The sequence below is a fragment of the Dasypus novemcinctus genome, chromosome 12 (assembly GCF_030445035.2).
Source record: "Dasypus novemcinctus isolate mDasNov1 chromosome 12, mDasNov1.1.hap2, whole genome shotgun sequence".
Lineage (NCBI taxonomy): Eukaryota > Metazoa > Chordata > Mammalia > Cingulata > Dasypodidae > Dasypus > Dasypus novemcinctus.
In genome coordinates, this window is record NC_080684.1 from 98,662,107 (window position 1) to 98,686,019 (window position 23,913).

A 23,913-nucleotide genomic window follows, 5' to 3' on the forward strand; every position below is an offset into this window, starting at 1 on the left:
CAAAGAAACAAGACGCAGCAAAAAGACACAGAAAACAGACAACCGGGGGAGGGGAGGGGAATTAAATAAATAAAAATAAATCTTAAAAAAAAAAAAAAAAAAGAAGCTCCTAGAGTCAGCTCTTGCTACAGGGCAGGTAGTAAACACCCAGAGATATCTGGAGCTAGCTGAAGCACCTGTTTGGAGATTCCAGGAGACCAGAAAAGCATACTGCAACATTATTGAAGGAATGGAAGGAGGAGACTACCCATCTACAGAGAAGATTCCTAAGTAAAGCACTCCACACCACGGAGGTCAGTGCCCATCCGAGGTGCATGCCACCTCGGGAGTTGTTCTGCGGCTGGAATGGAAAGCTCCACTTCCCAAAAACAGGGGAGGAAGAGAGGGTTGGGCACCAACTTCAGCTACTGATGAGTTAGTTCAGTGGGCTAAAGTATAATCCTAAAAACAGCTTAAGTTTGAACCTGTCCAAGTCAGAAAGATGCTGGTAGCCATCATCTTAACTCTGCGCCTCGCACAATGGGAAGTGGGGCAGACTGAAAATCACAGTGCTGGTAGGGACTGGCTTCTTTCCATTCAGATCAGATTACAGCTCTAGCCTAAGCCTCTGGCAGGGAGGAAGCTGGGGGGACCAGTGCCAGCCTCTCTGGGAAACTACTGGCCAAGCTGCTAAGGCTGGTGATTATCCTTCTTTGGCAGTGCAAGCTACCCCAGGAGCTATTCTGTGGCTGGAATTTGAAGCTCCATTTCCCAAAAATGGGGGAGGAAGAGATGGTTGGCCACTGATTTCAGCTGTGATTGGTGAATTCGGTTGGCTGGAGTGTAGCCCTAGGAAGAGCTAGAGTATGAACCTGTTCATGTTGGAGAGAGGCCAGTGGCTACCATTTTAACTCCACCCCCAGCATGAGGGGAAGCTGGGCTGACTGAAAATCACAGTGACAGGAGGGACCGGTTTCTTTCACCCAGATCGGCCTGCATGCCTAGCCTATGCTTCAGCCTCACCTTTGGCAGTTTAGAATATTCACAGATAAACAGAAACTGAGAGAATTTCTAACCAAGAGACTAGATTTTCAGGAAATACTAAAGAGTGTGCTAGAGCCTGAAAAGAAAAGACAGGAGAGAGAGGCCTGGAAGACAGTCTAGTCATGAAGATTATATCAATAAAAGTAACTAAAAGTGTCAAAAGAGTGGTGAAAATAAAATATGACATAAAACTCAAATAGTCAAGAATAAACTTAACCAATGATGTAAAGCACGTGTATTCAGAAAACTGCAACTCATTGTTAAAAGAAATCAAAAAAGGCCTAAATAACTGGAAGAACATTCCATGCTCATGGATTATAAGACTAAATATCATTAAGATGTCAATTCTACTCAAATTGATATATAAAATCAATACAGGAAGCGGATGTGGCTCAAGCAATTGGGCTCCCGTCTATCATATGGGAAGTCCAGAGTTTGATGCCCAGAGCCTCCTGGTGGAGGCAAGCTGGCCCATGTAGTGAGCTGACCTGCACAGAGTACTGCCCCACACAGGAATGCTGGCCCGCGTGGAAAGCTGGCACAGCAGGATGATACAACAAGAGGAGATGCAGAAGAGAAACAGTGAGAGACACAGCAGATCAGGGAGCTGAGGTGGCGCAAGAGAATGATCACTTCTCTCCCACTCCAGAAGGTCCCAGGATTGGTTCCCAGAGCTGCCTGATGAGAATACAGGCAGACATAGAACATGCAGGGAATGGACACAGACAGCAGACGGGTGGGAGGGGGGTAGAGGGGTAGAAATAAATAAATAAATCTTTTTTTTTTTTAAATTTCAAAGCAGTCCTGATAAAAAGCCCACCAGAATTTTTTTTTTAATTGAAAACATGATTATCAAATTTATTTGGAAGGTTAAGAGGTCCTGAATAGCCAGAAACATCTTAAAAAAGAAAAGCAAACTCTCATTTCCAGACTTTAAATCATATTACCTAGCTATAGTGGTAAAACAGCATGGTACTGGTATAAAAGACATGTAGACCAATGGAACCAAATTGATGGTTCAGAAGCAGACCCTTGGGAAGCAGATATGGCTCAAGCAATTGGGCTCCTGTCTACCATGTAGGAGATCCAGGGTTCAATGCCCAGGGCTTCCTGGTGAAGGCAAGCTGGTCCATGTGGCAAGCTGGCACACACAGAGTGCTGGCCTGTGCAGAGTGCTGCCCCACACAGGAGTGCCAGCCCATGCAGAAAGCTGGCACAGCAAGATGATGCAACAAAAAAGAGACACAGGAGAGACAATAAGAGACTCAGCAGATCAGGGAGCTGAGATGGTGCAAGAGAATAATTGCCTCTCTGCCAGTCCAGAAGGTCCCAGGATTGGTTCCTGGAGCTGCCTAATGAGAATAAAAGCATACAAGCAGACACAAGAATACACAGTGAATGGACACAGAGAGCAGACTATGGGGGGGGGGGGAGGAATAAATAAATAAATCTTTAAAAAAAAAGAAACAGACCTTCACATGTATGGTCAAGTGATTTCTGACTAGCCTGTCAAACCCACAAAGCTCAGGCAGACTAGTCCATTCAACTAAGGGTGATGAAAGAACTGGATATCCATAGCCAAAAGAAGGAAAGAGGACCCCTATCTCACACCTTATCCAAAAATTAACCAAAGTGGATTAAAAACCTAAAAATAAAAGTAAGAACTATAAAGCTCCTAGAAGAAATTATAGGAAAATATTTTCAAGACCTAGTGGTAGGTAGTAGATTCTTAAACGAAATAAGAGGAGAACTGAGATGGACTATGGATGTTTAATGTATGTAGAAGTTTTAATTAACTTTACTGTAAAAGTGTGGAAATGCATAGAGTGGATGGTAACACATTGTGATTAACAGCTATTTTATAAATGGGGATGTGGCTGAAAATGGTAGTCTAGGTATGTAAATGCCAATTAACAGAATGCTAGAGAGTAATCTAGGAACTGAATAGCACAGTAAACCAAGAGGTGGATGAGAATTGTGGTTGATGGTACAGATGCAAGAGTGTCCTTTGTTAGCTAGAGCAAATGTACATCACTATTGCAGGGTGGTGGGAATGTGGAGAAACATGGGAAGAATACAACTGGAGTGACCTATGGACTGTGGTTAGCAGTGATAATATAATATTCTTGCATCTGTGCCAAAGACGTACTGTGTTGATAATGAGGCAGTATGGAAAATGTGTACCAAATGTATACTATGGATGTGGTAACAATCAGGTATTATCTTATCTGTAACAAATGTTCCACCACAGTGTGGTGTGTTGATTGAGGGGTGTTGTTTGGGAATTCTGCACATGTGCATGATTATTTTATAATTTTACAACTTCTGTCATAAAAAAATATATTTAAAAAATAATAATAGGTTGGGTTGGGGAAAAATACATCAAATGTAAGATAAGAACTATAATTAGTAGTAAGATTTTGAAAATATTCTTTCATAATTTGTAACAGACATCTCACAGCAATGCAAGGTGTTGATGGAGGGTTGATGTATGGGACCCCTGTATGATGTTATGTTTTGTAAGTTCACAACTTTTACTATATACTTATTGTTTATGTATGTTATATAAATGATATAAAAATAATAATACGGTGGGTTGGGGGAAAATACTTTGGTTAGTAGTAATATTTTGACAATGCTCTTTAATTATTAGTTAAAAAGGTTTAACAGTAATGCAAGTTATTGGTGGTAGGGTGAGGAACGAGAGTCCTGTATGATGTTATATATGTTTGTTTTGTAAGTTCACAACTATCATACACTTATTGTTTATGTATGTTTATGTATGAGTGATATAATTCAGTAAATTTTTAAAAAAATACAATAGTGTTGGCATTTATAATTACCCATATGGTTCTCTCTACTGAAGATCTTTTGTTAGAGGTTTCTCCCTTACAAGGTTTATAACGATTAACTGATCACAAGGTTTACAAGGGTTAACAGCAGCTTGCATTCCTGTGACATAGAACAGCGCCCCATCCAGAGCCTTAGTGTTCAGATACAGCTCATTTCCTCACAAAAATAGACAAAGGAGCCACATGGCACCATCAACTCTTCCCGCATCCCTAGAATTCATTACCCCTAGCCCACACCCCCGAGCCATACAAGGGAAAAGATTCACCTCTACAGCTCCCTATTGGCCCTCAGGTCTTACCCAAGCCCCAACCCCCTCCCACTGACAAGCATTTTCCCACCTATAGATGTATTGCTTAAATTCATAACCGCATCTGCCAGCGGCAGGCCCCCGCCATGCTGGCAGTGGGGAGGGGGCTGAGGTCTAGTCTTCAGACCCCCTCCGTTGGGAGAGTATCCCAATAAACTTTCTTCCTGCTATTGTCAGTGTCCATGTCCCAATGAGTGCCATTTTTTTCTAACATTTGGTGCCAAGTCCTGGGACTGGGGTCATGTTGAGACTGATGGATTGGTAAGGAATCTACCCCTTGCTGCTGCCACAAACCCATCCAACACCAGACATTGAACCATAGCTGGGTGAGTTAAGGATTTCTCCACTAGAGGATCCTGCTCTCTTTCTCCTTTTTCCATTGTATAGGACAACCTCCCCCCAAAACCTAGTGCTAGGTCAGTGATCCTCACTGTCCCCAAGGGCCATGTGGGTGGGAGGTCTGCATCCTCATGGAAAGAAACCTCTTGGCTCCAGAGACATCTGGCCCCAAGTGCAGTTTCCTGTTTCCTTGGAGATTTCTGAGTGATTAGGGGACGTCTGTCTCACTCAGAATCTCCCTTGCTCTTTCCTTTCTAGAGATTCTTAGTTTCGCCCAAGCCACTTAAAATGGGAATTAAATTTCAGCACTCCTCCCCAAAAAAAACCCCACACCTCTGGGCTGTCTCCCTCATAACCTTAAAACTCTATACCCAAAAGGAGACATTAGACCTAAAAAACTCATTTTCTACTCATCCTCTGTGTGGCCAAACAATGAAAGTCAGTGGCCAGAACACATAGCACTTTAAAATTCCAAATTCTCCAAAACCTGAAAAATGACATCCAGTGCAGCAGCAGATAGCCTGAGCTTCCTTATGTTCAGGTTTTCTTTTTCCTTCGTTTCTGCCTGCAATCCCAGTGAGGGAACCGCCCCTCTTTCTGCCAATCCTGTTCTTCTAACAAATTCTTCTTTTATACCAGAAACCACCTCAAAAACTTTCATCTCCCTCTCACCCACCTCCCAAGTCTCCTGAAAATCTCCACTTGGATCCAGCAGACCAAGCTTTTCCTGCACCTGCTCCCCATGCGCCTCTAACTTTGTCTCCATCCTCACCCTCGCCGCCACCTTCCTCCCCTCAGCCCTCTGCCGCACAGTCTTCCGCCCCTCCTTTATCCCCTCCTTACACTCACGAAAACTACGTCCTCCCCCGCTTCTCGCCATCCTCCTCCACCTCTGTAAACACAAAATTTAACCCCTCTCCACCTCTTAATTCTACATGAACATCAACACCCCTCTTACTACTAGAGAAATAGCAGAAGCTTAAGGAATAGCCGAAATGCACATCCCCCTCTCACTCTCAGATTTAAGTCAGATAGAAAACTGGTTAGGCCCATTCTCTGAAAGTCCTGCCACAGACATCAAAGAATCCCAACACCTCACCCACTCTAACGATCTCACAGATCAGAACGCATACATTATCCTTACCTCTTCAAATACACCTGAAGAAAAACCACATTTGAGTGGCTGCTACTGCTTTTGCAGATGCCATGCACATTCAAAACCCCAATGAACATCCAGCAGGCCCCACCGCAGTTCCGACCACAAGTTCACCCTGGAACTATCAGCCAAGGTCCTGTGACCTTCCCCACACGACCCACTTTTTAACCTGTATAATAAAAGGCACGAAAAGGCTGCCCTTAAGGCAGCTAATAATGATAAAATGAAAGAGATTTCACAAAGGTTTGATGAAAATCCAACCCTTTTTATGAATAGATTAACCAAGTCCCTCCTTAAATATACCGATTTAGATCCTGAGTCAGACTCTGTTCAGCTATACCTACCCACCCACTTTATCACACAATCTCATCCAGTCATTAGAAAAAGTCGCAAAAATTAGAAACAACCCTCAAACCCCTCAGAAAGACCTGGTTCAAGCGGCATTCAAGGTTCTTAACAATAGAGAAGAGGAAGCCAAATTAGAAAAACACAAACGAGATCAGGCTAAAGCCTCCCTTCTAGCTGCTGCCTTCAGGTCCAATTCTCAGAAACCCAATCCCCTTATTCTCTTTGGCCACCTCTGGGATCCTGTTTTAAGTACAGAAAGGAAGCGCACTGGGCCACACTCCTGCCCTGATCCCAGGCCTCCCCCGGGGCCTTGTCCGGTATGTCGTTGTACAGGTCACTGGAAGTAGGACTGTCCTGAAAACGCTGTTTCAAGGAAAAGTTCCTCCAGCATATCCTACTGACCCAGAGCTGGGATCCTCCCTTCCAGATCTCCTCAGATTAACAAGAAATGACTGACAGATCCCTGGTTCAACAGCCCCCATCTCCATCAGTAAGTCCGAACCCAGGGTTAACATGAAGGATGGAGGTAAGCCAACCTCCTTTTTAATTAACAAGGGGGCCACGTATTTAGTCTTCCTAGAATATTCAGGACATTTATCCACTTCCCCAATCTCTATTGTGGGGGTTAACGGTGTCCCCTCTTCACCTTCAATCACCAAGTCAGTTATATGCTCATTAGAGAATTTCACGTTTTTAGTCATTAGAGAACTTCACATTTTTTCATCAGTTCCTTGTAATCCCTACTTGCCCTTCACCTCTTCTAGGCCATGACATATTGTCCAAACTCCACTCTTGCATCTCTCTCCTTTACTCTCCCATCCTCTCAAATCAACGTCCTTCTCCTTCTATCCATCACACCCATACCTTCCCCATTTCCTTCTGACATCCCTCCAGTTTTGCAGACAGAACTATGTCCCATATCTGGAATACTAGTTCCACTTCAGTCACGACACACCAACCCCTGTGAGAATAATTTTAAAGAAACCCTCCTCTTTCACAAACATTCCTCAGTATCCCCTTTCCATTAGTGCCTGACAAGACCCAAAACCCACTTAATCATGGCTATCCTCATTTCTTTATTTCTCCTCACCCCTGAAATCAATCATTTTACCCCTCATAACACCACTACTGATCTTCTCTTTAGTCTTTGTCTCTTACAGCTCCTCGTCTGATTCATACGCCAAATTGTACAATTAAACAACTCAGAAATATATGAATGGCATCTTTTCGCTGTGTGAATGCCAATGCCAGCCTCTTCAGAACCAGAAATGAGAATCCATGGGGCAGGATAGAAGGGAACCCCTTGCTGCCCTGTGACAGCAGAAAGTAGCTAGATGAAGTCAATGCCCCCAACCCCCTCACCCTTCTGTCCAGCCCAGCACCTTACACCCCTACTTAGGCTCCTTACCATATATATATGGTATATATATATATGGAGGGTATATATATATATATCCAAAGAGTCAGGAATGTTAGCGCTTTCTCCCTTACAAGGTTTACAGTGATTAACTGATCACAAGGTTTACCATGGTTAACAAACAGTGACTTGCATTCCCGTGACATAGAAGAGCCCCCTATCCAGAGCCTATGTGTTCAGATACAGCTCATTTTCCCACAAGAATAGACAAAGGAGGCACATGGCACCACCAACCCCTCCCACATCCCTAGAATTCACTACCCCTAAGCCCACAAACCCCTAGCCATACAAGGGAAAAAATTCACCTCCACAGTTCCCTATTGGACCTGGAGTCTTACCCAAACCCCAACCCCCTCTCACTGACTAAGCATTTTCCCACCTATAGATGTACTGTATAAATTCATAACCATCTCTCTTCAGTCCCTGCCATGACAGCAGGGGTGGGGGGTGGGCTGAGGTCTATTCTTCAGACCCCCTCCATTGGGAGAGCTTTCCAATAAAATTTCTGCCTGCAATTGTCAGTCTCCATGTTCTGGTGAGCGCCGTTTTTCTCTAATGTCTTCATTTCTTTTTGCCACTATGATCCACTATCTAGTCTCCTTTTCTTTCAGTCTGAAGAACTCCCTTTAGTACTGTTTGTAAGGCCAGTCTGGTGGTGATGAATGCCCTTAGTTTTTATTTATCTATGACTGTCTTAATCTCTCTCATTTTTGAAAGAAAGTCTTGCCAGATATAAAATTTTTGGTTAGCAGTTGTTTTCTTTCAGCACTTTAAATAAATATTTTACTGCTTTCTTGCCTCTTTCTTTTCTGATGAGAAATTGGCATGTAATTTTCTAGGGATTGTCTTGAACATAACTTGTTGCTTTTGTCTTGCAGCTTTCAGAACACTCCTTGTCCTTACAGTTGAAAAGTTTGGTTACTATGTGTCTGGGCATGGTTCTCTTCAAGTTTATCCTATTTGGTGTTTGTTGGGTATCTAGAGTGTGCATATTCATGTGCTTCATTAAATTTGGCAAGCTCTTTGCCATTATTTTTTTTAATGTTCTTTCTGCCTCTTAGGTTCTGTTCACTCTTTTTATTCTTTTTTCTTTCTGCTCCTTAGCCTGAGTCATTTTAATTGTCTTGTCTTCAAGATCATGAATTCTTTTTTCTGTCAGCTCCAATCTGCTATTGAAACCCTCTAGGGAATTTTTCATTTCAGTTATTACGTTCTTCAACTCCAGTATTTCTGTTTGTTTCCTACTGAGAAACTCAAAGAGATTCCCATATTGTTCATTCATTGCTCTCCTCATATCCTTTAGTTCTTTCTCTGTGTTTTATCTCCTTGGGCATATAGAGGATAATTTTTTAAAGTCTAAGATCAAAGTCTGGTTCTCTTTGTTGATGGTTTCTGGATTTTTATCTTGTTCTTTTGGATGGGTCATCATTTCCTGTTTCTTTGCCTTGTGATCTTTTGTTGCATATAGTACATTTTGACATTAAAGTGTTAATTCTGGGATTTAGTTCTTATGCTATTTCTCCTTAAGTTTGTATCCAGCTAGTGATATGATATTTTCTTAAGTGTCAGGAGTTAATCACATCAAACCAAAGCAGACAGTACCTTTTGTAACTGAGGGTTAAGAATTAATAATTATGATTACTGAATCATTACATAGATGCCTTTTACTTCCAGTATATTATAAAATAGCCAAAGGTTAATATCTGAAATTACTGAAACTGGCTAGACGTATCTCATCCTTTGTATATGGTCATTTCCAACTAAAAACTGCTATCATGATGATTATTCCAGATAGATCTTACCTTTGTATATGGCCATTTCTAATTAAGACCTACTATTACAATGATTATTCCAGATTGATCTTACCCTAGTTTATGAAAATTTATATTGAAAAGGTAACCACTCCACCCTGTTTAATATCCATATGAAAAATCTTGCAACTCACCTTTGTTCTTGTACCCCACACACGCACCCAAGATGCCTTGATTTCTGATAATGATTGTACTCATCCTGGCTTGGTACCTACCTCCCATCCTGTTCAGCCCCTTAATGTTTATTAATGAAGGAACCTGTGCAGCTCCACTGTAATTGCTCATTAGTATAAACTTCTAAGCCTAATGTTATAAAGTATTAGGATTACTGCAGGTCCAGGAGGTAGTTTTTGTGCATACTTTCTCTTTGAAACCCCAGTGTCTTAGGAATTGGTCTTTAAAGTGCATTGGTAGAATTTGTGCTCCTGAGTGTGATGGAGTTAGACTCAGATATGAACTCTCTATACATGCCTCTTCTGTCACTTTTACTAAACCTGTGACTGGCACTGGGGTTTGTGTATACTCAGGAGACTTGAATCTCTGGACTGCCCATGTGCCAGCTGGGCCCTGAGCCTCAGCAGAGTTGTAACACCTACTCTCCGGTTTATTGGACTTACCCAGGTCAGCTAACAAGGAGGAAGATGGTCAACCACCACACCAGAGATGTGAGAGTTTCCACAACTGGAAGCAGGAGAATTGCATCCATCAGCCATTTGGGATTTAAGCCCCCTCTCAATTTAGAGGTGGAGTAGACATTGCCATCCCAGGGATGGATATAATATGGATTGGAGTGGACTTGCTGGTATTCTACTATAGAACTGTTGTGACTCTCAATGGAAGAAATTGTATCATTGATGTGGAGACAGTGGCCATGGGAGTTGCTGAGGGCAGGGAGAGGGAGGAAGAGGTGTGATATGGGGCATTTTCGGGACTTGGAGTTGTCCTGAATGATATTCCAGGGACAGATGCAGGACATTGTATATCCTGCCATAACTCACTGGAGGGACTAGGGGAGAGTGTGAACTACAATGTAAACTATGGTCCATGCGGTGTTGCCGTGCTCCAGGGTGTATTCACCAAATGTAATGAATGTGCCTTACTGATGAAAGGAGATGTTGATGTGGGATGAGCGGGGGTAGAGTGGGGTATATGGGAACCTATTATATTTTTTAATGTAACGTTTACTGTGATCTATTTATCTTTCAAAAAAAGACAGTAAAATTAAAAATTAAAAAAAAGAAACTAAACTATTGGGAAAGGGAAAATTTTTTACTAAGCTCTTTGACCTACTAGCCCCCCAAGGCCTTGTCCTTCCAAGAGCTATGGGAAAAGAGCTAGGTGTTACAAGATAGGGAAATGTAAGCTTACCTTAAAACTTTTATCTAGTAGGTCAGGAAATTGAGTGTCATAGCATGACATACAATCCCCCAATTTATCATTTTAACAGCCTTAAAAAGAGAGTAATTAATAATCCAATTGTCAAATTTCAGTAAGTAAAGAAAACGTCCTTGAAAGCTATGGAAAGATCTTTTCTAAATTATGATTAAAACAAATTAAACTATTATAATATACTCCAAAAATAAATAAATAAATAAAGTGCATTGGGAGGAAAAGAACCTACTTTTGCCCAGTATCACTTTCACTCTCTTTGCAAATTGGATCTGCTTGGGCTGATCCAACCCTTCTATGAAAACCAGCCAATTCAAATGCAAAATGTAGGGTCCTCTCTGTCTTATCTGAGCTTAATGGAGCAGTGGACCCTGCTTCTTTTCCTGGGCTTGTGCTTGCTACTGGCCTTAGGAATTCCCCCATATACAGTTTACACGAGTTCAAATGAATACTCCCTCTACCTCCTTTGAAGTAGACTTCACCCCCTTCTGGATGCTCTATTGTGTGACTTAATGAAGGCAGTCCTTTGCCCAGCCAGCCTTGACTCAATTGTGTCTTACACTGCCTTAATGTCTGCAATGCGCTTCTCTACCTTCAGGACAAATTCTTGGGAGGATGAGGCCAAGACAGGTTTCCTAGTTCAATTTTGTAGACTTCCTCAGATAGATCTGAAGCCAGCTAATAAGATAGGTAATCAATAGATGGATCTGGAACCTGGCAAGAAGTCCATATGGACATTAGTTGTCCCAAGATGGCTGCTGGAAGACCACCCCCAAGAGTCTGCCACTCAGAAAATGATCACCTCCAGAAGCCAGGAAAAGCCCTGGATATTCCCCAAGGACTTTATCATTGGGCCCTCTTAGGGGATTGATGGGTGGGGTAATCAAAACAGCAAACAGCTGGAACTTCTCCCCTGCCATTAGCAAAGGGGTGGAATAATTAATGGTTCAAAAAGCAGGTGCAAGGCCTGAACTTACTCTCCTACCTTTGGACCCCCGCTCTTGGCTTCATCCTATCCTGGTGCCAGCCCATGTGCCTGTTCCTGCCCTCTGCACCCTGCTCTCGTTGTTTTTCTCCTGCCAAAGTAGCCATGCAAGTAAAGCCTGGGCATTTATAATCTATAATGGGAAATTGCAGTCTGTAAATCAGCTTGCTTTATCATTTTTCAGCCCCTTCCTCTCTACCTGGGACCCATGATCTGTTATTTTCTCCCATTTCTTTTCCTTCTCTACCTTAATAAATTACTGACCTAACTCACCGGATGTGCTCTTGAAATTCATTTCTGTGGCATAGCCAAGAACCTAGGCAAAATCCGGTAACAGATCAGCATTGACCTACTGGCACCCTGGTATACAGGAGGGGTTACTCCACTCCTTCTGAGAGGGTCAGGGACCACAATGGGAGCGCAGATTGGCTTAATCCCATGTTGGGGAGGGGGTGGAGGAAGGGGCCAGCAAGGGCACCAGGGGCTTCCCCTATGGCTTTTTTTTTTTTTTTTTTTCCAGGTACTAGGGCTGGGGATTGAGCCCAGGACTTTGTATGTGGGAATCCAGTACTCAACCACTGAGCTACACCGGTGTCCCCCCTGTGGGTTTTGAAGCTGCATTTTCTTGGTTTGGCACTTGCCCAGTTACTGCAGCCCTTTAACTGTTTTCCACAGTTTAAGGGACATTTTAGATTCCTCTGCTGCTTTTGCCTGAGGAGGACTGGAACAATGGCTGCCCTCAGTGCTGGACCCCAGCGATGTGAAGTAGCTGATCAAAAGAAATGATCAGTGATCAGATCACACACCCCGTGTTTGGAGGACTAGGTTTTTACTCCCCACTGTGGGCACCAGCACGCTGCACCAGGAGCCTGGGCTGCAGTCCCCACTGCTGCCTGCCATGGGGCTGGGGGATAGGGGGATGGTAGCCACTCAGGGAGGGTGAAGTTCACTGGTATTTACCACAATTTACCAGCCTCTTCCTCCAGTACTTCCTTGGATGCTACACTAGACTCCACAATTTCAAAATAGTTAATTCAGACGTTTCCTGCTGAGGCAGGTTAGTGTAGGGAAAAGGGAAGATGAGACCTGGCAGACAACATGGCCACGAGAGAAGGCTGATACTAGAGAAGAAAGCTGGAAAGGCCCCATGAGACCCTGGCCAGAGGTCCCATTTGGTGCTCTTTCCAGGATCAAGGGGAAGCCCCAGATACCTCCAAACAGACATCCCATTGGCCCCTGAGAACTAAGAGGCAGGGATTATAAGGTAACCAATCAGAACAGCAAATAGCTGGGGCCCCTCCCCAACATTAGGAAAGGGGAGGAGGAAAGGTCTTAAAAGGCCTGACCTAAGCCCTTATCTGTGCGACTCATCCTGCAGCATGCCCGTAATCCATGTCTAGGATTGTGTACTATTTTCTTATTTCTTAATAAACTCCTGTCTTGCATACCCTATGGCGTGTCCTTAAATTTTCTTATGTGACATAGCCAAGAACCTAGAGGCCCAGAACCCAGAGTGTTCTGCTAACATATTCAGTAGTCGTTTTGGTGAAAGGAATGATTCCTGGAGCACCCTACTCCACCATCTTCCCACAGTCCCTGCTTCTCTCTTGAGTCTTTCAGAATTTTCTATCTTTGGGTTTTGGCAGTCTGCTTATAACATGCACGGTGTGGGTCTACTTGGGTTTATCCTGTTTGGAGTTCGGTGAGTGTCTTGAATGTATATATTCATGTCTTTTGTTAAATTTGGGAGATTTTCATCCATTATTTGAGTATTCTCTCTACCACTTTCTCTCTTTCGTCTCCTTCTGGAACACCCATAATGCACATGTTGTATGCTTGATGGTATCCCACAGATTTCTGAGTCTTTGCTCACGTTTCTTCATTCTTTCCTCTTTCTGCTCCTCAGACTGAATGATTTCAATTGTCTTATCACTGATTCTTCTGCCAGCTCCAATCTGATGTTAAACCCACCCAGAGAATTTTAAAATTTCTGTTACTGTGGTCTTCAGCTCTGTTGGCTCCTTTTCATAATTTCCTTCTCTCTATTGATATTTAATTTGTGTTCATCTATCAGTTCCCTTATTTCCTTTGTTCTTTGTCCATATTTTTCTTTAGCTTTTTGGACATTAGGACCATTTTTAATAAGTCCTTGTCTGGAATGTCCCAGGTTTGATTTTCTATGATGGTTTCTAATGCTTTAATCTTTCCCTTTGCCTGGGCCATCACTTCTTGTTTCTTTGTATGTTTTGTAACCTTTTGTTGAAATCTGGACATTTTGATATCTTAATATGATATTGCTGGGAATTTAGGCTCTGAGGTGTCTGTTCCTTAAACTTGTATGCAGCTAATGTTATGACAGAGCTATCTATCCTTGAATACCAAGAGGGAGGGAAGAAGAGAGGGAGGAGGGAAGGAAAAGAAAGGAGAAGGAAAAAGAAAACTTTTTCCTAGTCATTGTTTATAGACCAGTGAGAGTACTCTCCTTTAGGGCTTATCCACACAACGAGTTCAAAGAATAGCTCCAGGCCAAAGCATAGTGGCCTCCTTGGTACTTTCTGAGCTTGTCTAGTCTTGGGCATGTGCATTGGCCTAGAAATTCCCATTTACATGGTTCTGAATGTCCCCTCTTCCCTAGGAAACAGTTTCCTCACAGCCAAAAATCCCTTGCCCCAGGCAGCATGACTTGACTCCTCCCTCAGAGGTGGTAATGGGTGTTTCTTTTTCCCACAGAGAGTTTGGCACAGTGCACAGTGTGCCAACAGTCTAACATTCATCCCCTGTTCTTCCTTTGAAAAAATATTTCATTTCATCCCTTCAACTGCTATTTTATACTAACCACCTACTCAGTGCTCCAGCGGCGATGGAGAGTCACAGAGTATGGGAGGGTTCACATTTACAAAACAGTGTGATAAGCATCCTGACAGAGGTTGGGGGTGGGGAATGGAGCCCTAAGGAGGCATCTTAACTGTCCTTGGAGTTTCAGGGAAGATTTTAAGAGTTAAAATAACTGGATAAAGAGAGGAGAGCTGAGAGCTGCTCAGAGAGGGGGAAAAGCATGTGTCAGAGGCTGTGAAACTGCGTGGCACAGTCAGGGAACTGCAAGGGGTTTTTGTGCAGTTGAAGCATTGGGTCTGGGTGGTGAGGAGCCAGTCAGGAACCAGACTCTGAGTAACTGGAGGCTGGCACTGGGGAAGTAGGTAGCTGGCACTGACAAACTTTTAACAGAGCAGAAACACAATGAATGAGCTTGGTGTTCTAGAAAGATCCCTGATATCAGTGTAGAAAATGCACTAGAGGGAAGCAGATGTGGCTCAAGTGAATGAGCTCCTATCTACCACATGGGAGGTCCCTGGTTCAGTTCCCAGTGCCTCCTAAAGAAACAAGGAAGACAAACAGACACAAGTACAAACAATGAGGGGGTAGGGAGAAATAAACAAATTAAATTAATCTTTGGAAAAAACAAAAGAAAATGCACTAGAGGGGAGCAGATGTGGCTCGAGCTGTTGAGTGCCCACATCCCACATGGGAGATCCCGGGTTCAATCCCCGGCCCCTGGTACCTCAAAAAAAAAAAAATGCACTAGAGCAGACAACAAACTAGACAGTGGTACAGTGATTCAGACAGGAAATTGTGGGGACTGAACTTGACAGTGGCAGTGGGAAAGAGGAGATACAGTTAGGATGGTAATTAAATCTAAGTGACTGAGGAGAAGAAGGAAAGGAAGGAGATCAGCTGATGCTCAGGAGGAAGTGTATGTCATTCAACAAGACAGGGACCCCAGGAGGAGAAGCAGGTCTGGTGAGTCTAAATCTGAGGGCGGCCAGGTCAGGAGGCAGAGGAATATGGGGGTCTGAGTGCAGCAAAGGGTTTGGAGGTTGTGGCAGTTTGAGACTGATGAATCCCAAAAAGAGAAAGATTATGTTTGTAAACCTAATCCACTCTGGGTGTGATACCCTTTGATTTCATTAGACTCATCTGAGATGTCTTTGATTGAATTACCTTTATGATAAGGGCTTTGATTTGACCACATCAGTAAAGCATGACTTACTGCCCCTTTGATGGGCCTACATAAGTGGACTGTCACTCAAGATGATGCACGAAAACACAAGGAGAGAAAGCTTTGTCGTGTTTGATCCTGGGCCCCTGGGAGAGATAAGCCATTCACCTGATAGTTTGCAGCTGAAGAGACCAGAGCAGGTGAGCAGTTGTGAAGGCCCAAAAAGAAACGAGCCCTATGCCAGAGACTGATATAGGGAGCCCTGAGAGACCAGGCAAAGATAAGCAACCATCTTGCTTCAATGTGTAGCAACTGATGAGAAAGCAACCTGGAGGTGGATTCTTTGGGGCCTTGTAGCATAAGCTTTACCCCAAATAAATTCCTTTATAAAAGTCAACAAACTTCTGGTACTTTGCGTCAGCATCCTTTGGCAGACTAATACAGAGGTAGAGGCACAATTCACAAGTAGTGGCTGGACCTTGGGTAAGGATGAGAGTTCCAGCATCCCAAGAGTCTGCTCAGAGGGAGAAGACAGCGAGCAGAAAGAAGGAAGTGCTAGAAAGCATGGGTGGTGAGGGGGCCTAGAAGAGGGTACAGGTAGAAGAGGCTGAGAAGCTGGGTCCCAGGAATGGTGAGGTGAATGATTAGGAGCTGTGGGGACAATGATCAGAGCTGTTGTGGGGACAGTGGAGATGTGCAAGTGTGGAGGGAGAAGAGGTACAGTCGCACAGCTGCTGAGACCACTTTGCACATCCTTACAATCACCTTCCATCTCCCGACCGGCCAAGGCCTGTCATACGTTCACATACAGGCTCTTCTGAGCCTTCGGATACTTCCTTCCATGCAGGGAATCCCATGTGCTGTGCTCTAGTGCACAGCTTTCCAAAAGGGGGTGAACTTACCCGGAGAGGTACCCAAAATCAGTTGTGGGGCATGGAAAGAAAACAGTCTAACATCTAATTATGAAAAAAGGAAATTGAGTTTATTGATATTTTAATGTAGGGATTGGCAACAGAACATATATATACTTTATAAATAAACATTTCTATGAATGTGTGTACTCGAAATTTTTTTTGCTAATAGGACACATGGTACTGCTTTAGTCTGGAGATCGTTACTCTGGTGGAAAGGGTAGCAGTTTAGACATAGGATCAGGTTATAATCTCAGCTCAGTCACTAGCAAACTATGTGGCCAGACAAGTTACTCCATTGGAGGCAGGTTATTCAGGGGAATGAGAAGACAAGCCACAGCATAGCCTGCAGACCACATGGCCCACAGACCCCATAGCTGCAAGACCTCCTGGGATCTTGAGTTTAACCTTGAGGTCCCAATTTCTCTTTCCAGGACCTCCCTGTGGCCCCGGATATTCCAAACACTCTTCGCCATTGGTCCCACCATAGGTGGGGTAATCAATAACAGCTGGGGCCCATCCCCTTATCACTAGGAAGGGGGTAAAATAATTAACAATTTAAAAGGTAATCACATAAGGCAGAGCCTACTTTCTCCACCGAGGGGGGCCCACACCAAATCATGGCGTGTATTTCCATCTTTTTTACCCATTTCTCTGGGTGAAAGCTCTGTTCTCTCCCCCATTTCCCAAATAAATTCATTTTACTAGCCTAACTTAACTAGTGAGTTCATAAATTTTTTTATGCATCATAGCCAAGAACCTAGAGGAATCCAGTGCTTCTCTGTCTTCACATTCCTCTGAATCTCAGTTTTCTGGGGTAAAATGGGGACAGCTATGCTTGCCCCAGGGTTTGTTGTAAGGAGACTGGTGCTTCCCCAGGTGAACTGAAGGCTTTCTCGTTCCTTACCTTGCCAGTATCAGGGCTTCTCACAGCCCGGACCACATTGCCCACCATGTCACAGAAGTCCACCCCATTCGGAAGCTCATTTGGCCTAGAGCTGTTAAATTCTGGATGTTGGTACAGTTCTGCCAGCAAATTTTTATCTGCTGTTTTCTGGGGGGAGCAAGAGAGCAGAATCTGAAAATGAGGTCCTTCATTTAAACAGTTTAAAACCATAAGACATTTCCCCCTTTTTGTTATGAAGCCAATATAACAACCTTCTAGAATGTTTAGAAAATGAGGGCATATTTGTGATCTAAGCAGCCCTTACCAAACTCCTGTTTTACATTATTTGTATTTTCCCTAAGAGGTTTTGAGCAGATATATACATGTATATGTAACTTCAATCACAACATATATACTTTATGTTCTGTACTATGCACTTAATTTAGATTTTCACATAGCTACACTGCCTTCAAAATTATTTTAAAAGATATAATGATCTGTTAAGAATAAATGCGATAATTTAACTACTCTTTTCCTGGTAATAAAGTTGTTTCCAATTAATAATACTATTGTTAAAAAACCTGGGGCATAGAGGTTTTTCTCCTGTTGAATTATCTGCTTAGTATGAATTTCTCAAGATGGTAAAATTGGATCAAAGGATATAGGTATCTTTTTGGCTCTTAACATATATCATTAAATTTACTTTTAGAATAAAATGAAAATATGTCTATTTTTAAAACAAGAAAATATGGAAAAGTAGAAAGAGGAAAACAATCACCATCAACCAAAGGCATCTACTGAAAATATTTTGATGCACTGAATTACTTTCTAACTGGGTTATGGTGAGTGACAATGGAAGAACAGCTCAGTGATTAATGAACTCCAAGTTGGAAAACCTGGATTCAGATTTCAGCTCCACTACTTGTTAGCTGTGACCTTGGGTGGACATTTAAATTTACTCAGCCACCAACAATGAATGAGTATCAAAGTTTCAATGCAGGCACTCAACCATCAGTCTTTATGTTGCTTTGGAGTTTCCTAGAAGAAAAGCTGAAAGAATAATAATAATATACTGTTTCAGATTCTACAGCATTTAGTGGTTTGAATACATCTGACCTGAAGTGAGTGTGTTTTCTCTTTAAAATTGGGTATTTAAAGAACAAGCTAGGACACTGTATTAGGCAATAGGCTCTTAGCCTTTATTAAAAAGCATGAGCAACAAAATAAAAAACTGTTAAATGGGATCTCATCAAAATAAAAAAAACTTTTGTGCATCAAAGGACTATCAAGAAAGTGAAAAGACAACCTACAGAATGGGAGAGAATATTTGGAAACCATATAGCTGATAAGGGCTTAATATCCAGAATATATAAAGAATTCCTACAGCTCAACAACAAAAAGACAAACAACCTAATTAAACATGGGCTAAGCATTTAAGTAGACATTTTCCCAAAGAAAATATTCAAATGGCCAATAAGCACATGAAAAGATGCTCAACATCATTAGTCATTAGGGAAATGCAAATCAAAACCATAATGAGATATCACCTCACACCCGCTCAAATGGCGATTGTTTTTAAAAAATGGAAAAACAAGTATTGACAGTATGCAGTGAAATAGGAACCTTTATACATTGTTGGTGGGAGTGGAAAAAGGGTCAGCCACTGTGGAAAATGAGGGGGGAAAAGTTAACTATAGCATTTACTCAGAAAGTTAAGCACAGAATTATCATAAGACCCAGCAATCCCACTTCTAGGTATACACCCCAAAGAACTGAATTGCAGGGACTTGGACAGATACTTGTCACCAGTGCTCATGGCAGCATTATTCAAAATAGCCAAGAGGTGGCAGCAATCCAAGAGTCTACCAATAGACACTGGGTAAGCAAAACGTGGTCGTCTATCCATACAATGGGATATTATTCAGTAGTAAAAAGGACTGAAGTTCTGATGTATGTGGCAACATGATAAATCTTGAAGACATCGTGTTGACTGAAATAAGCCAGACACAAAAGGACAAATATTGCATGTCACGTATGAAAAAATTAGAATATACAAAATTGACAGAGACAGAGAGAAGATTACAGGTTAGCAGGGGTGGGTGAGGTGGGTAGTTAATGCTTACCAGGTACAGAGTTTCTGTTTGGAATGGTGGAAAAGTTTTGGGAATGGATGGTGGTGATGGTAGCACAACACTGTGAATGTTAGGAGGTGGGGCCAGACTGCTGCCGGAGAGGCAGCAGACAGCCTGGAGCAGAGTCGGGGGCTCTGCTGGGCTCTACTATTAATAAGTCACTTGGCACTGGGCAAGTCACCCAACTGCTCCAGCACCCCAGCTTCCTCAGAGCATCTGCAGTGAGGGACATGATTTGCAAGGGTGTGACCAGGCCCTGGAACTGCCCAGCACAGTGGTTTTGTGTGAGCTGAATTTGAACTCATTGTTTCAAAGGGGAAACTCCTTCGAAGTCTGAAAAAGGAAGAGACAAGTAGCCTCTGGCACACACCTCATTCTGAGGCTATTGTGAGAAATTTCAGAGCCAGTCCAGTGCTTTAAGCTCATCTAAAAAGGGCACTCTGCGATTCTCCTGCATCATCACTATCCAGGAGCCAAGGTACCTCTCCCTGGGACTAACTAAAATCTATTTCATGCCCAGCAGACACCAGTCAGAAACAGACCATGGGGAAGTGGATTTGGCTCAAGTGATAGAGCTTCCGCCTACCATATGGGAGGACCTGGGTTCGATCCCTAGCGCCTCCTGGTGAAAAAGAGGAAGAGAAAGTGTGCCCGCATGGCAAGCCAGTGCCCGCATGCCAGTGCCCGCACAAACATCCGTGTGGTGAGCCAGTGCCAGCGCAAGTGAGTCACGCAGTAAGATGATGACGTATCAAAAGAGAGAAGAGGATGGGAAGCAGATGTGGCTCAACTGATAGAGTGTCCACCTACCATATGGGAGGGTCCAGGGTTCAATACCCAGGGCCTCTTGACCTGTGTGGTGATCTGGCCCATGCGGAGAGCTGCCATGTGCAATGAGTGCTGTGCCATGTGCGCAAGGAGTGCACCCTGCAAGGAGAGCCGCCCTGCGTGAAAAAAGTGCAGCCCACCCAGGAGTGGCGCTGCCCACATGGAGAGCTGATGCAGCAAGATGATGCAACAAAAAAGAGACACAGTTTCCTGGTGCCATGGACACAGAAGAACACACAATAAGTGAACAGAGGGAGCAGACAATGGGAGGCGGGCAGGGAGAAATAAATAAAATAAATCTTAAAAAAAAGAGAGAGAGAGAGAAGGGGAAAGTCAAGGTGAAGCACAGCAGAAACCAGGAACTGAGGTGGCACAATTGACAGGGAAGTCTCTCTCCCTTTCAGAGGTCCCCAGGATCAAATCCTGGTGAATCCTAGAGGAGAGAAAAAGAGAAGAGAAGACACCACAGACAGCAAAAACAGCAGGGTGGGAGGAGGGGGGAAAAAGGGGGAGGAGGAAAAAAAATTAAAAAGAAACAGACCGTAGGAAGCATACGTGGCTCAACTGATAATGTCCATCTACCATATGGAGGGTCCAAGGTTTGATTCCCAGGGCCTCCTGACCCATGTGGTGAGCTGGCCCATGAGCAGTGCTGCCACGTGCAAGGAGTGCCGTGCTATGCACGGGCATCCCCGTGTAGGAGTGCCCCATATGCAAGGAGTGCACCCCACAAGGAAAGCTGCCCTAAGTGAAAAAAAGCGCAGCCCGCCCAGGAGTGGCACCGCATACACGGACAGCTGATGCAGCAAGATGACACAACGAAAAAAAGATGCAACTTCCCAGTGCTGCTGGATAATGCAAGTGGCCACAGAAAAACACACAATGAATGGACACAGAGAGCAGGCAATAGCAGACAATGGTGGGGGGAAGGGGAGAAAAATCAATCAATCAATCAATCTTTTAAAAAAAAGTGACAGTCATTGACCTCTTACCCTTTTTATAATCAAAGATTTGGCATTCACTGAGCCTTTGCAAGAATACTGCAATTTCCTCTCACGCTTGAGGAGGTTGTCTGCAGAAGAATGGAGAGAGAAAGATGTGAGTAACCAGGGGCTCTGTTCATTGCTGGGGGTCATCATAACTGTGTTTTTCATTAAACCTGAGCAGTCAGGTGACACTCACACTACTGGTGGCACTAGATCCCAACTGTGTTCCTGATTTGTTAAAACTAAAAGCGCCTCTGTGTTTGATGCTGCTCCTTGGTCCGGAGACGCAGCAAGGAGTAGCACAGGCTTTGAAGGCAGAACTGCCACATACCCAGGACCTGCCACAGACAAGCTGAGCGACTTTAGGCAGGTGCCTCTCCCCGCCCCCCCGCCACTCTGTTCAGTGGCAGCCAGGCCACAGGAGCGCTGCGAGGTCACGAGAGAAGGGTGTCATGGTGCGTGAACTACCACGTTCCCGGCCTTCCCGCCTTTTATACAACAGCACCAAATCCGACTGAAGACTCCTTCAGAAGTGGACAAAAATACCCTCCCCTGAAACTCTGGATTCCTACTCAATTGTATTTTAGAACCTAAAAAACAAAGAAACAAAACAAAAAAAAAACCACCAAACCCCACGAAAATGCCATCAGGCTTCTGTCTCCTGAGGTGCCGCGATTTTTCTCTCTTAAAGCCTTCTTCTCCAATTCAAATTTTTCAATTGCCTTCAAAACCAAAAAGAAAGGGGCATTAGGGATTACTGCCAATCCTGGGGGTAGAGTGGGGGTCAGGGACTTGGCCGCTTCTCTTGGTGCCCAAAAGACCTGGAGCAAAGTTTGGGGCCAGCGCCTTGCTGCCTTCACCCTGCGTGGCAGGGCCTTGGGGCTGTCAGTATCAATGCCATCATCCCCTCCACGTGGCACCAACCAACAGTCCACCCACACACCCCATCCTCTCCCATGCTGCCCTCCTGGCAGCCTGCCCTCAAGGCTACACCTTGGAGGGGTACATGATTTGGAATAGGGTTCCAGTCATGGCTCCACCCACCATGAGCTATTATTTACAAATGAGGATAATAGAACAAACCTTCCAGGGCTCTTATAAGGATAAGAGGTAAAATAGTTAACGTACTCAAAAACAGTAGCCCAGAGGCTATCAGGAGCTGCTTAATTATTACTGTTGCTGTCATGCCCCTAACCTTGCAAGGGAGACCTCTCTCGACCTCTGACCACTCCCTCTTTTGGAGAAAAAAATAAGGACCTCAGTGACACAACAAGTGCTACCAATTATCTATCGTGAACCTAGCAAAGTCCTCGGGAAACAAAGTTAAACAAAGAAGTATGAGTCTGTGTCCTTGCCTCAAGTAACTTAGGGTCTAATTTGGAGAGACAAAGCCACACACATGGAGCAACTATAATAAATGTTCTTCAATTGCTATGTCTGAGGCTCAAATCAGTGAGATTAGCACAAGCTGCAGTAGGTCACAGAGGACTACATGGAAGAGGTGGAACATGGGTCCTGGGGATAAATGATGAGGCCTCACTATCTTTAGCTTGAACAACTATGAGACACCCCTCCAGCCCTCCCTCAACCCTCTCCTGAATCTGCAGTCCCCAGCCTGCATGAGCTCAAGGTACTGGACCTGAGCGTAGGTGTGTCTGTGCACTGACATCGTGTTCCAATTACGTGAGTTGAGACAAGGCACAATGAAGGACGGGGCGGATGTGTGTTGATGGGGCCATGTAGCAACATCTCCCATTTTCACCGGGATGCCATTGTAGCAGATACTGTTATGGCTTGGAAGGATGGATAAGATTTGGAAGAAAGAGGAGAAAGGATAGCAAATTTAGGGAGAGATGATAAGATCTGGCAATGGGGCTGAGATTATATTTGGGATCGGAGCAGAATCTATAAGCAAGACTGTTCCCTGGGAAGGCAACTTCCAAGCCAGCATCTCTTGGGAACTATTCAATTGTTCAGATTCCTAGGCCCTTACAGCAGAGATGCTTATTCCTTAGGTATGGGGTGGGGTGGGGGTGGGGGTGGGTCCTGAACGCTTTACATATTTATTGTGCTCCTGAATAGTTCTCCATTTCAAATTTAAAAACCAATATAAGTAATTTACAAAATGCAGATAATATGGTAAAATGTCTCCCTCCCACCCCTTATCCAATACACTTCCCCATGGGCAACCACCTTGGTTCCCGGTGTAGCCTTCTAGAGATAGTCCATCCTGCTCAAATGGGAGCATACAAGACACACTGCTGTGCACTCTGTTCTTTTCACATACTATATCAGTTTAAAAACAATCCTAGTTTTTTAAAGCTCCCAGCAGTCTGATGATTAGTTGAGTTTAGGTGTCTCTGTTCCAGGAAGCTGGAAATATGAAACTGAAACACAGGCAAGAAGCTAGCATTCGTGAATGTATCTCTCATTCCACGAACATTTTCTGAACACCTAATAAAGGTCAAACACTGTGCCTGATATCGAGACAGCAACAGAGCACAGAGAATGTCGTCCCTGCCCTCAAAGGGCTCATAGACGAATG

At 43.8% G+C, this 23,913-nt stretch overlaps 1 protein-coding gene across 1 annotated transcript in view; it reads right to left on the reverse strand.

Moving 5' to 3' along the window:
• Nucleotides 1–23,913, reverse strand: part of FAM227A (family with sequence similarity 227 member A) — a 99,641-nt gene that overhangs the window by 67,477 nt on the left and 8,251 nt on the right. Inside the window, exons 4-6 of the mRNA XM_071219065.1 lie at nucleotides 22,041–22,090; nucleotides 21,375–21,465; nucleotides 17,444–17,590 (exon numbers count right to left, since the gene is read on the reverse strand). Of these exons, the coding sequence (XP_071075166.1) occupies nucleotides 17,444–17,590; nucleotides 21,375–21,465; nucleotides 22,041–22,090 (288 nt within the window). The remainder of the gene's footprint in view (nucleotides 1–17,443; nucleotides 17,591–21,374; nucleotides 21,466–22,040; nucleotides 22,091–23,913) is intronic.